The sequence below is a fragment of the Rhinopithecus bieti genome, unplaced genomic scaffold, assembly GCF_001698545.2.
Source record: "Rhinopithecus bieti isolate Rb0 unplaced genomic scaffold, ASM169854v2 scaffold_12512, whole genome shotgun sequence".
Taxonomy (NCBI): Eukaryota; Metazoa; Chordata; class Mammalia; order Primates; family Cercopithecidae; genus Rhinopithecus; species Rhinopithecus bieti.
In genome coordinates, this window is record NW_016807354.1 from 915,432 (window position 1) to 927,473 (window position 12,042).

A 12,042-nucleotide genomic window follows, 5' to 3' on the forward strand; every position below is an offset into this window, starting at 1 on the left:
ATCCGCCCGTCTCGGCCTCCCAAAGTGCTGGGATTACAGGCTTGAGCCACCGCGCCCGGCCATATTTTATCTTTATGTCAACTAGAGTAAATAACTTGTGTTACTAGATGCTTAATAAAAACTGATCAAAATAAAAGAGCAAAATAAGTCAAAACATTAGAAATAATTATATAACGTTTTTTACTTGTAAAGACAAGCGCTAGAAATGTGAAAGTCATAATCTTTTCTTAATTTCTTATTTTTTCATGTTAACTATCAAATAAATTAAAATAATATTAATAATTTATTAGTATGAGTATAGGTAGGCAAAACAAAAGGAGTTGATTTGTATTTAAATTAAAGTTTTTTTTTCTTTTCTAGAGGTTAATTACCCTACAAATAGATTCTGACACTAGAGGAAAAATTTCAGATTTAATAGACATAATCTTCAATGGAGTTCTACTTCTATCTTCAAAGATTTATAGTTAAAGTCAACGAAATTAGACACTAGCGAAATGACATCCTATTCAATAAATGGTGCTGGGAAAATTGGCTAGCCATATGCAGAAGAAGGAAAGTGGACTCATAGCTTTCACCATATACAAAAATTAACTCAAGATGGATTAAAGACCTAAATGTGAGACTGTAAACTACAAAAAAACTTGGAAAATTGAAGAAAAACTAGGAAACTCTTCCAGACATTGGCCTGGGCAAAGAATTTATGATCAAGTCTTCATAAGCAAACACAACAAAAAGAAAAATAGTTTGATGGACTTAAACTATAAAGCTTCTGCACAGCAAATGAAACAATCAACAGAGTAAACAGACAACCTAAAGAATGGTAAGAAACATTTACAAACTATGTATTTGACAAAAGGCTAACATCCTGAATTTATAAGAACTGAAATAACTCAACAAGATAAAACCTAATAACCTCATTAAAAAGTGGGCAAAGGACATGAATAGACATTTTTCAAAAGAAGATATACAAGTGGCCAACAAACATATAATAAAATGCTCAACATCACTAATCATCAGAGAAATGGAAATTATAACCACAATGAGATAGCATCTTATACATGTCATAATGACTATTATTAAAAAATCCAAAAACAACAAATGTCGATAAGGACCTGGAGAAAGGGGAATGCTTATATACTGTTGCTAGGAATGTAAATTAGTTCAACCTTTATGAAAAACAGTATGGAGATTCCTCAAAAAACTAAAAATAGAACTACCATGACTCAGCAATCCTATTCCTGGGTATACGTCTACAGGGCAAGAAATAATTATATTGAAAAGATACCTGAACTCATATGTTTATCACAGCACTATTCACAACAGCAAAGATGTGGAGTCAACATAAGTATCCATAATAGTGGGCTGGATACATAAAACGTGGTATATAAATATACCACATTAATAAAATGTGTGTGTGTGTATGTATATAAATATAATACAACTCAGCCATAAAAATTAATGAAATCATGTCTTTTGTAGCTGCATGGATGGGACTAGAGGCCATTATCCTAAGTTAAACAATTCAGAAATAGAAAGTCAAATACTGTATGTTCTCAGTTGTAAGTGAAAGCTAAACAATGGGTCATATGGACATATAGAGTGAAATAAGACATCAGAGACTATAAAAACTGGGAGGGTGGGAAGGGAGTAGAGGCTGAAAAATCACTTAATAGGTACAATGTTCAGTATTGGGGTGATTAGTACACTAAAAGTCCAGACTTCACCATTATGCAATATATGCATGTAAGAAACCTGAACTTGTACCCCTAAATATATAAAATAAATGAAAATTTAAAAGTGCTTCATAGTCAAATGTTAATTGAAAAGGAAAATATTTTGCAACTTGACTGCCATAGGCCAATACGGAAAAGGTGAATACTTTCAACCTATGTATACATGTAGAAAATGGAACATTTGCTATTCAAGAAAATGTGATTTTGGAAACACAATTTGTTGAAGCACAGCAATATCTCAAATGAACCACATAATTATCATCAGTGATAAGATCAGGATTTTCCCCCCTGTTTTATAGTTAGATTTCACGTTCGTACATGAGAATCTAAAATTGATTTTTTCTATTTAAAAGTATTAACATTATAAAATGTTTCCCAATTTAAACGTTATTCAGTTTTCAGAATAAAATGAAATACTGAAAATTTTATTGGTAAGCTATGACCATTTTAACTTTATATTCCCCAAGCACCAAATTTCTTTAATTTTGTTGTTATTCAAACCATGAAAAGGCAAAATATGTAACACACCAATATGCTCTTTTGTGGAAGATCTTCATTGAAAATCACTTACCAGCAGATATGCTTACAAAGTTCCCCTCCTTTCAGAAATGTGGAACAGTTACAAACATGAGGATTTCCTAGAAAACCTTTAAAAGAAAATGCATAAAAGATCAGTAAAATTTGAGAGAGCAAAACTGAGTTAATAAAAGAGATTTGAAGAGGTAATTTAGTTTAGGTGATTCAAAAAGGTTGAATAGATTCTATGGGAGAATCTTAACTCTTGATACCAGGCTCTAGGCTGATTTTTCATTTCATTATTTGTCTTTGTTAGCAAATTAACAAATTAAGATGGTTTTAAAGTGACCTGCCGTTAAGCAGGTGAAAATAAATCTAATTTCCAAAGTCAAAAGAGGAAAAAAAGCAAAAATCAACCCATAAATTCCTTACTGTAAAAAAATTGTCCTTTGGGGTGGAGCTAAGCACTTTTGTAAGGCAGCTCATTTTGGATTTTTGTTCGGTGCATTTGAGTCGGTGAATTTATTTATTCAAGAGGACAAAATTTATTCACCAAGACTAGTGTGGCTAAAACAATCAAATACAGTAAGTATTGAAGCAACAAAGTAAAAAATATGCTTTAAATAAGCACAGACTAGTAAATTGCATTCAACTCTTAAACTGCATGACATTAACTTAAAATTTTATAAGTCAACTCCTAGGAGGTAGTGGAGTGGCTGATTTTTGAGTGGTTAAGGGTGGAATATGCAAATATGAAACATCTGTGGTCTTTCAGCAAACTTGAATTTTTATTCATTAATACCTTTCCAAGGTATTGCCATTTAAACCATCCTTTAATAGAGCCTTCATATGATTTCAGAGTGAGCAAAGAGTAAAGGGAAACCTATTTATTTATTTAGAAAATATTTCCAGTATGCTAGCAGATTGTAGAATTTTCATTTCGTTTGATTTACATGACTAAAGACCACTAACAACGGATCCAAGAACACATGTAATGCAAACCAGATATTCATATAAAGCCTCTGACATTTTCAAGCCTAAAGATCAAGAGCCATCATCTTTTACAAGAGTTGCAGTTTGAAGGCTTAACCTCCAAAAAAGAAACTTCCAATAAATACTATTTCCTTCTGTAATTTGCACGTCTTTTAGGGTCTGGAACACTCGCGGGGAGACGCTTTCGGGGGTGAGGCAGCAAGTATCAGCAGGGATTGTGATGGTGGCTATGCACATTGGGTATGCCAGGAGGGGAACACGGTGGGCGGGGATGGTGGCGAAGTAGGGGCGGTAGAGGCGGTAGTTACTCGGAAATCCATGTATTCCGGCTCTTCCTCCCTCAGCAGGAAGCCAGTGGGACCCATCTCTCGTAGGAGGTATATGCTGCTACTCAGTGCCTGGTCTTGGTGCCAGCTGAGCCTCTCGCTCAAGTGTCTTCGCCTTTCAGAGGCCTTATAGCCTCGACGAAGCATCCTGGCTAGGTGCAGGCGGAGGCGGCCCCTCTGCTGGGCTCACTAAGGTGCCAGCCGGTCTCCAAGACAACGGCGTGCGCGCTGGTTGCCTTGGTGACGGTGGTTGGGCTCCGCGCTGTCCCGGCGTGCCTTGCGCAGAAGAAAAGCGGGCGACAAAGGTGCGGGATGGCGTGGATTTCGCAACTCGCCCCAGGCTCCCCTGCATTTTGAAGCGACGCCCTTGACTGAGGCGTGTCTTTAATAATCATCTGGCCGATTTGGAAGCTGGCAGCCGAAGGCATAGTTGTCCGTTTTCTTGGGTTCCTTCTGCTTCCTCGGGGCAGAGATGGTAAAATCTATGTGTTAGGACAGTTTCTAACCCAACTGCAGTCTGGGCTCTGGATGCTAAAATTATCCTGTGATGATTCATCATCTTTAACAAAAAGCCAAGGTTACGGAGCCCAGAGTGATTTTTGACGGTCAACAATATCCCACAAACGTTTTCTGATTGCTCACTATGTGCATAGATTGACCGAGTCTCTGGGGGTAGATGTAGAAGACAGGAGTTCTAAACCCTAGGAAGTGCATCATCCGTAGTGGGCCGGCTGTAGTCCCAACTACCTGGGAGGAAGCTAGATCCTTAAGCCATTTCTCTCTCTCTCTGTCTCTCTGTCTCTCTCTCTCTCCCCTTCTCTCTCTCTCTGCCTTCTCTCTCTCTCTCTTTCTCTCTCTCTGGGTGTGTGTGTGTGTTGGAGGGGAAATGGTCTTCCAAGTGAGGGAACATTTTTAAATTGCATATTTGGGTAGGGGTGGGTGTTGGGGATGGTACAGCCAGAATGGTGGATGGTGGTACATCCTGAATGGTGGCACAGAATCCGTTGACTATGGGTACATGAAACTTACAAATCTGTATACTAAGGAATAAGAGTTTCAAGGTATGCAGTATTTGTACCTCTAATAATTTAAATTGTCTCTGAGCTTTGTTTACCACGTTTTAGGGGGAAAACTGTAATAAAGTATGGGTCAACATTTTGAGTCATAATTACTGAAAAATGAAGCCATATTACTAGAATCTCTATAGGAAATTAAAAGCGGGAGATAGCACTACTTGGAGGCCCAGTAACCTTTGCCTTGGTGGCCAAAGATAGAGGATTTTTGTCCTATTTTATCATGGGCAGAAATCATAACTAGATTATGTAAATAGCAGGAAAGTTCTCAGAAAATGGCAAAGGCAAAAGATGAAAGAAGATGATGGTAATGGCAGCTTTCACATGTGAGACAACTGGCTAAACATCATCCAACCCTTAAAATCTTAGGTCTGAAGTCTAAGGTTTTAATTTACTAAATTTTATTTTTAATCTCTTATTCTGACTAATAACAACTCACATTCATACTACCATACTCCCAACTTTAGAATCAATTTAATGGTACTAGATGTTAAATACATTATATAACATTAGAAAAAAACTCACATATCAAGAGCAAAAGAAATTATAAATTGGATTAAATTGTTTTACATATTGATATGTATAATTTTAAAAACTCAATAAATTAATGACAATCTATATTTGCTATATAATATGATGAGTTGGGCTTCAGAGTGAAGACATTTTATTCAACCATCAATTTTTTTCTCTCTCCTTATATATGTGTGTATACTTATAAAATAAAGTTATTATAGAATTTTTAAAAACAAACAGCAAAAATTGTTAAAGCTGTTGTGTTTTAGTTATAGCAAGATGGTGATACTTGTTTACTTGCTCCGTGTATAAGTGATAAACATTTTCTAAGGGTCATATGTTTAAGACACAATAGTCATTATATCAATGGAATATAGGTTCATAAATTCCACTTTGGGAGATGGTAAAAATAACAGTGTTTATGCTTTCATAGAAGTTAAAAAGTGAAAGCAGATTGCTAGACAGAACTTCAGTCTATTTGTAAGACACTTGTTTTGACATCTGTCAGTTATGACTTTAAAAACATTTTTATAGTCAGGTGACTATCCCATATGTTTGCTTCATCTCTTAAGAGTGTGTGATAGGTGTAGTATTTTGAAAATATTAAAATGGAGAATTAAATATCCTCCTTAAGGTGTATTTTGTGGCATATTGCCCCAGGTGAGAGGGAGGTGGTTACTGCAAAAAACAAAGCAGTGGGACAGGCGTGGTGACTCACACCTGTAATCTCAGCACTTTGGGAGGTCAAGGCTGGGGAATCGCTTGAGCTCAGGAGTTTGAGACCCGTCTGGGCAATATGGCAAAACCCTGTCTCTACAAAAAATACAAAAATTAGCTGGACTTAGTGATGTATGGCTGTAGTCCCAGCTACTTGGGAGGCTGAGGTATGCAGATCCCTTGAGCCTGAGAGGTGGAGGTTGCAGTGAGCAGAGATTGTGCCACTGCACTCCAGCCTGGGTGACAGAGTAAGACCCTGTCTCAAAAAAAAAAAAAAAAAAAAAAAAAAAAAAAAAAAAAAAAATGATGCTTGAGTTTCATGGATTGATAAACCTGAGTTTCTTGGATTAAATTTTAGCCTCTTTAGCAATACAATTGTCATGAAAGGCAGGTATTAAAAAGTTATAATGGCTCCTGTTAAGACAGAAAAAGCTGAACCTAGAGTATTAGACCTTGGAATTATATGGACAAGAATGCTCTATGAGGTAGGAAGAAGAGTGACAGAAAGCAGTAGAAGTCAGCTTGCCCGTCTCCAAATGGGCATGTGTGTGTTGGGTTGAGGGTAGAATATATGGAGTAATGGATTGAAACATTGAGATGAGTTTAAGATGACTGAATACCTGGGGCAAGTGTGTGTGTATAGCATACTTCTGTAATGGTGTTAGAGAATTTAAGGTACTAGGAAACTTCAGCTTTTTGCTATGTCTAACACATGGCAAGCAATATTCAGAGGTGCTGTGGAAGACGGGTAAATGATCTGGTTCTCAAGGATTACAAACGTGAAATGGATACAAGAGTTTGTGTTTATTTCTAGAGATTAGGCACAAAAGAAAGGCAGAATACTGGTATCTGACAAAGAAGATACAGATTTAATTGACTTCAAGACTGGAAGCAAATAGAACTAAGGATTCCAGAGGGAGGCACCAGCACAACCACCTTAAAAAAAGTAAAAACTCGCAACTCAGTGTTCACTAGTGGAACAATTCCGACTGCCCATACTGCAGAAGTGACCAGCAAGAGTCTAGGGGACACTGCGTGAAGTTAAGATCGTCATCTTTTGTTATCAGACATGCATTTACAGAGCTTTTATTTCCTCATACACTCATATATCTTTTTGAGATGAAATAGGGAATGAGTGGAAATCTAAAAATCTAGGCATTTTATCCTTAATAGTGTTAATGATGGTCCTAACATTCTACTTAGCTTGACTAAACTTTAGACAGATTTTTTCCTGAGTGTAGATTCTTGACCTCCCTTTTCTTAGAGTATTTACTTCAGAAAACTTGGAATTATAAATTATTTCTCTACCCCTTTAAGATGTAAATATTCTTGCAGCTTCTTGCAGATACGACAACCAGTCATGTCTTTCTCAAGGACCTGGGAGGCATTCTTTGAAATAGAATCATCAATAAAAATAGTGTTGTTGTATCCTAGTCTTTGCAGCAGCATAGAAGCCTAATTTAGATAAGTGCCAATTAGTAAATACAGGTGGCCTAATCACATTGGCTAACCTTCACCCTAAAGTCCTCCAGTACTTTTCCACTAGTTTACCTCTGGGTGCAGCAAACCACCATGGCACGTGTACACCTATGTAACAAAACTGCACGTTCTGCATATGTGCCCCAGAACTTAAAGTATAATAATAATAATAATAATAAAACTGCCACCTTTTGTTTCAGTAGTCATGTTTAATCTCACTCCCATATTGCAGTAGACTTTAATAAAGTCTTCCTTACTTGTTTAACTCCATCCAGTGCAGTTTTTCTTTGACAGTGAACACCATTTCTCTAAAAGACTATTTGGTAATTAAATCAGGCTAAATTATATTTTGCTAAGTTTTTTTCTTGTGAACAAAGAGAGTGAAGTCTATCAAAAGTGACTGGAACATTTATAGAGAAAATATTTTTAAACTTTTTGCACCTATAAGTGTAATATGAATAAATATATAACCCACTATGAGTGTGATTGGGACTTTAAGATGCCAGACTAAGTAGATAATGTTAGTTTCTCCCCCATTAACTAGCCTAAAAAAAAATCAGGTTTCAACCTCTGATAATGAAGAGAACTGAAGAGGGGTGAGGTAGGCAGAATTTTCAGAATCACCCCAGTGACCCCAACAACACTTACCCTTGTATAATTTCTTCCTCTGTGAATATGTAGTGTTATGTGGCAAAAGAGATTTTGCAGATGTAATTGTGGTTAGTAATCAGTTGACTTTGAGTTAATTAAAAGGGAGATACATTTGGTTGGTCTAATCTGATCTTATGAACTCTTTAAAAGCAGTTTTCTCTGGCTGGTGACAGAAGGAGAAGTCAGAATAGAAGCACATTTTTGGGGGCTAGCTTTGAAGATGGAGGGGGCCATATGACAAGGAATTATGTGGCCTCTGGAAGAAGAAAGTGGCCTCTGGCTGACCACCAGTAAGGAACGGGGGTCCTTAGACCTTGAGCAGCAAAGGACTGGATTCTTGGCAGCAACTTGAACGGGCTTGAAAGTAGATTCTTCTACAGAGCTTCCAGAGAAGAGCACAGTCTGGATAACACATTGATTTCAACCTCGTGAGACAGTGAGCAGAGAGCCTAGCTGAGACTGCCTGTACTTCTGACCTATATATCTGTAAACTGGTAAATGGATATTGTTTTAAGTCACTAAATTTGTGATAATTTCTTTTGCAGCAATAGAAAAAGAATATGGGGTCATTGGCAAATCAATAATTTCAACAACCTACTAGAAGAACAAATATGGATGGAAGAATGCTAACTGATGAAATGGGGAGTAATTGATGGCAAAAACATGGAACAGTTTGCATCTCATCTGCCAGCACTGGGTTGGACAATAGAATCACTTTAGCTAGTTTTACTTACAAAGGAATTTACTATAGGATATATGTTAGGCTATAGGCTGACTAGAAGGGCCCAGAATCAAGCTTTAATTCCACCCTAAAGTGAGGCATTCGGGAAACTTGTACAATTATACCATGAGATTTTTCCAGTGGACATTCCTCTGAGTCATTAAAAAAAGCTAGGGACTAAACATTATACCTTTATTTTCATTGTTGCAGTGAAAACAAAGGACTTCATAACTGTGATTGCTAGTTGGGCTGTGTGGTCTCAAGAACTTTATTATTGCCTTTTAAGTCCTGGCAGAATACAGTCAGGTATTTACAATCTAAAAGCTAAAAAAAAAAATCTGGGTTGGGCGCTGTGGCTCACGCCTGTAATCCCAGCACTTTGGGAGGCTGAGGCGGGCAGATCACGAGGTCAGGAGATCGAGACCATCCTGGCTAACATGGTGAAATCCCGTCTCTACTAAAAATACAAAAAAAATTAGCCGGGCATGGTGGTGGGTGCCTGTAGTCCCAGTCATTCGGGAGGCTGAGGCAGGAGAATGGTGTGAACCCAGGAGGCGGAGCTTGCAGTGAACCAAGATTGCGCCACTGCACTCCAGCCTGGGCGACAGAGTGAGACTCTGTCTCAAAATGAATAAATAAATAAATAAATAAATAAATAAATAAATAAAAATAAAAATCTGTGGAATATGGAAAGGTGGTAGAAAAAAATTGGAGAGTTACCAAAATGGGTAAGGGGGCAGGAGAATTAAAACAATTTGACAAGCCAAAAGACCAAGATATTAAAAAGACAATCAGAATAAGAAGGTTTTTTTTGTTGTTGTTGTTCTAGAAATGATTTTCAATAAAGAAATTCAACAGAGATTTTGAAAGATAAAGCCAATTATCCAGATGTAGAGCAAAAAGAAAAAAAGTTGAAAAATATTAAAAGAAAGAAAGAGGGCTAAGCTAAAATGTACAAATTTAGACCATTATGATTTTCAAAAGGCAGAGTGAAGGGAAGGAAATTATGAAAGATGACAACAGAAAAAAATTCCTAGGATAATTGGGAGAACTATATTTTCAAATATAAAAGGCTTATCAAATGCTGAGCAGTACAAATGAATAATGATTCATACCTAGATATGTGGCTGAGAAATTTTGAAACGTTGAAAATAAAGAGAAAAACCTAGCCATTTACAAAATGAAAAAAAGATACAAATGGGCAAGAACAAGATAAGAATTAGAGTTTTTATTTGCATCAGGGATCCTAAATGACTTGGAAAAGTTCTGAGGGAAAATGATACTGACACTAGAATTTTATGTCTAGCTATGTTATCAAACAAATGTAAGGACAAGATCAAGTCATTTTCAGACGTGTAAGATTCGGAAAGCTTATCCCCCATTCATGAATAATGAATAAAGCACAGGGATATATGTGAGAAAAACCAGGAATGTATAATTTTATGTTTAAATGGTTCTTATTATCACCAGCTCTCCTTTTTATATCAGAGCTTCTCCATTCTCTTTATTTAGCAGATTCATTTCTTGGTTGATTTGAATGACTTCTTGAATAATTTTTTGCAGAGAAAGCATGAGTAGTATACTTTTTGTCTTGAATAACCTAAAATGTCTTAAAATTGCTTTCACATATAAATGAGAATTTGGCTGGTTATGCAATACTTGGATTAAAATCTTTCTCCTACAACTGTAAAGATATTGCTATATTTTTGCAAGTGAACCATAATATATAGGGTATAAATCTGACACCGGCCAAATTTTTTAACCTTTATGTATTGATAGCATGTTTTTTCCTGGAAGATTTTTAATTCTTCATTTTTAAGACTTCAACCAAGATAATTTCATAAGCTGTCTTTCACTGATTTTTTCTGATATGTCATCAACCGAATGTTTTAGTCTATGATGTTATTGATTATTGCTTCTGTTCTACTGCTGCAGATTCTTTTTAAGGAACCCAAATTATCTGTACTTTGTTCCTATTTTATTTGCTTGTTTTTAGTTAGTCTTGTCTATTATTTTATTCTTCCTCATTTTTTTTTCTCAATCTTCTGCACTCTGGGAGAGCTTTTCACGTTTTTCTTCTTTATCCTGATGCATTGAAAATTATGTCATTGGCATATTTATTTTAGAACACTTTAAAAATTATTGTTCTTTTGCTATCTTTGCCTGCCGCTCATGCAGTTTAAAAAAATCTCAGCTGCTTGTTTAACTGCAGATAGTTATTACATAACCTTTTTAACTTTTTTATAGAGGCTTTGTTTTAGCTAATTTTACTAATCATATAAAACAGAGATGTTATTAATTATTAATAACATCTTTTTTAAAAGCACATGCTTTCTCTACCTCTTAAGTGGTATGCCTCTTTGTTATTGTTACAGAATTTTTCCTAGTTGCATTTTCTTTTATTCATTTTTAATACGGTTAATTCCTTCTGAGTTTGGTATTTTCCCCTAAAAGAGGACAGATGGAGTCTTCTTGTTTTGCCTCAGTTTCTACTTGGGATTATTAGAATCCTCTTGTAGCATTTTAGACATGTAGAATTGTTCATAGTTCAGTGATCTGGGAATAGGAAGAAGCTAGGGCTGTGGTCAGTACCACTTGGGGAACTTGTCTCTGTGAGGTTTCTTCCTGTGTTTTGTGAAACAATTTTTTCAGTGGCTTTACCGACTGTGGTCCAAGCTCCTTTCTAAATCTGTTGCCCACAGCATCAAAAAGAGGTCTGAAGTTAAAGGGCAAAACTCCTTACTGATGACACTAGTATTTTATTTTGTGTGGCTTTCTTGATCTTTAGGTTCTTAAAGTCACCTTGCTGTCCCTGTTGCTACTACATTTCAAATAGTCAGTGTTCAAGTCATTGTTTTTTGTAGACAAGCTCCTTGATTACTACAAAGTCTCCATTAGGGGTGTCCAATCCTTTGGCTTTCCTGGGCCATATTTGAAGAAGAAGCATTGTCTTGGGCCACGCATTAAATACACTAACACTAATGATAGCTGATGAGCTAAAAATATTGCAATAAAACCTGATGTTTTAAGAAAGTTTATGAATTTGTGTTGGGTCTCATTCAAAGCCCACCTGGGCTGCATGTGGCCCATAGGCCATGGGTTGGACAAGCTTGGATGGTGTATCTTCCTGGTTCCTCTTGCACAATTCTCTTGAAATAATAAATAATGTAGATCAGTGTTCCAGGTTTTCTTCTATACTTTGCATATAGTTCACCTTTATGTCATAAGGAAGTCAAGTAGGGTCAGATGGTTTGGTTTTAGGTGCCAACTGGATTCTGGGAACCACTTTTTTTTTTTTTTTTTTTTTATACTTTAAGTTC

At 36.3% G+C, this 12,042-nt stretch overlaps 1 protein-coding gene across 1 annotated transcript in view; it reads right to left on the reverse strand.

Moving 5' to 3' along the window:
* The window catches only part of ZSWIM2 (zinc finger SWIM-type containing 2), a 22,117-nt gene extending 18,360 nt beyond the window's left edge, over window positions 1-3,757 (reverse strand). The window contains 2 exon segments of the mRNA XM_017881435.1: window positions 2,258-2,379; window positions 3,549-3,757. Coding sequence (XP_017736924.1) covers window positions 2,258-2,379; window positions 3,549-3,715 — 289 coding nt within the window. The 5' untranslated portion in view covers window positions 3,716-3,757.
* Window positions 3,758-12,042: the final 8,285 nt, after the last annotated feature.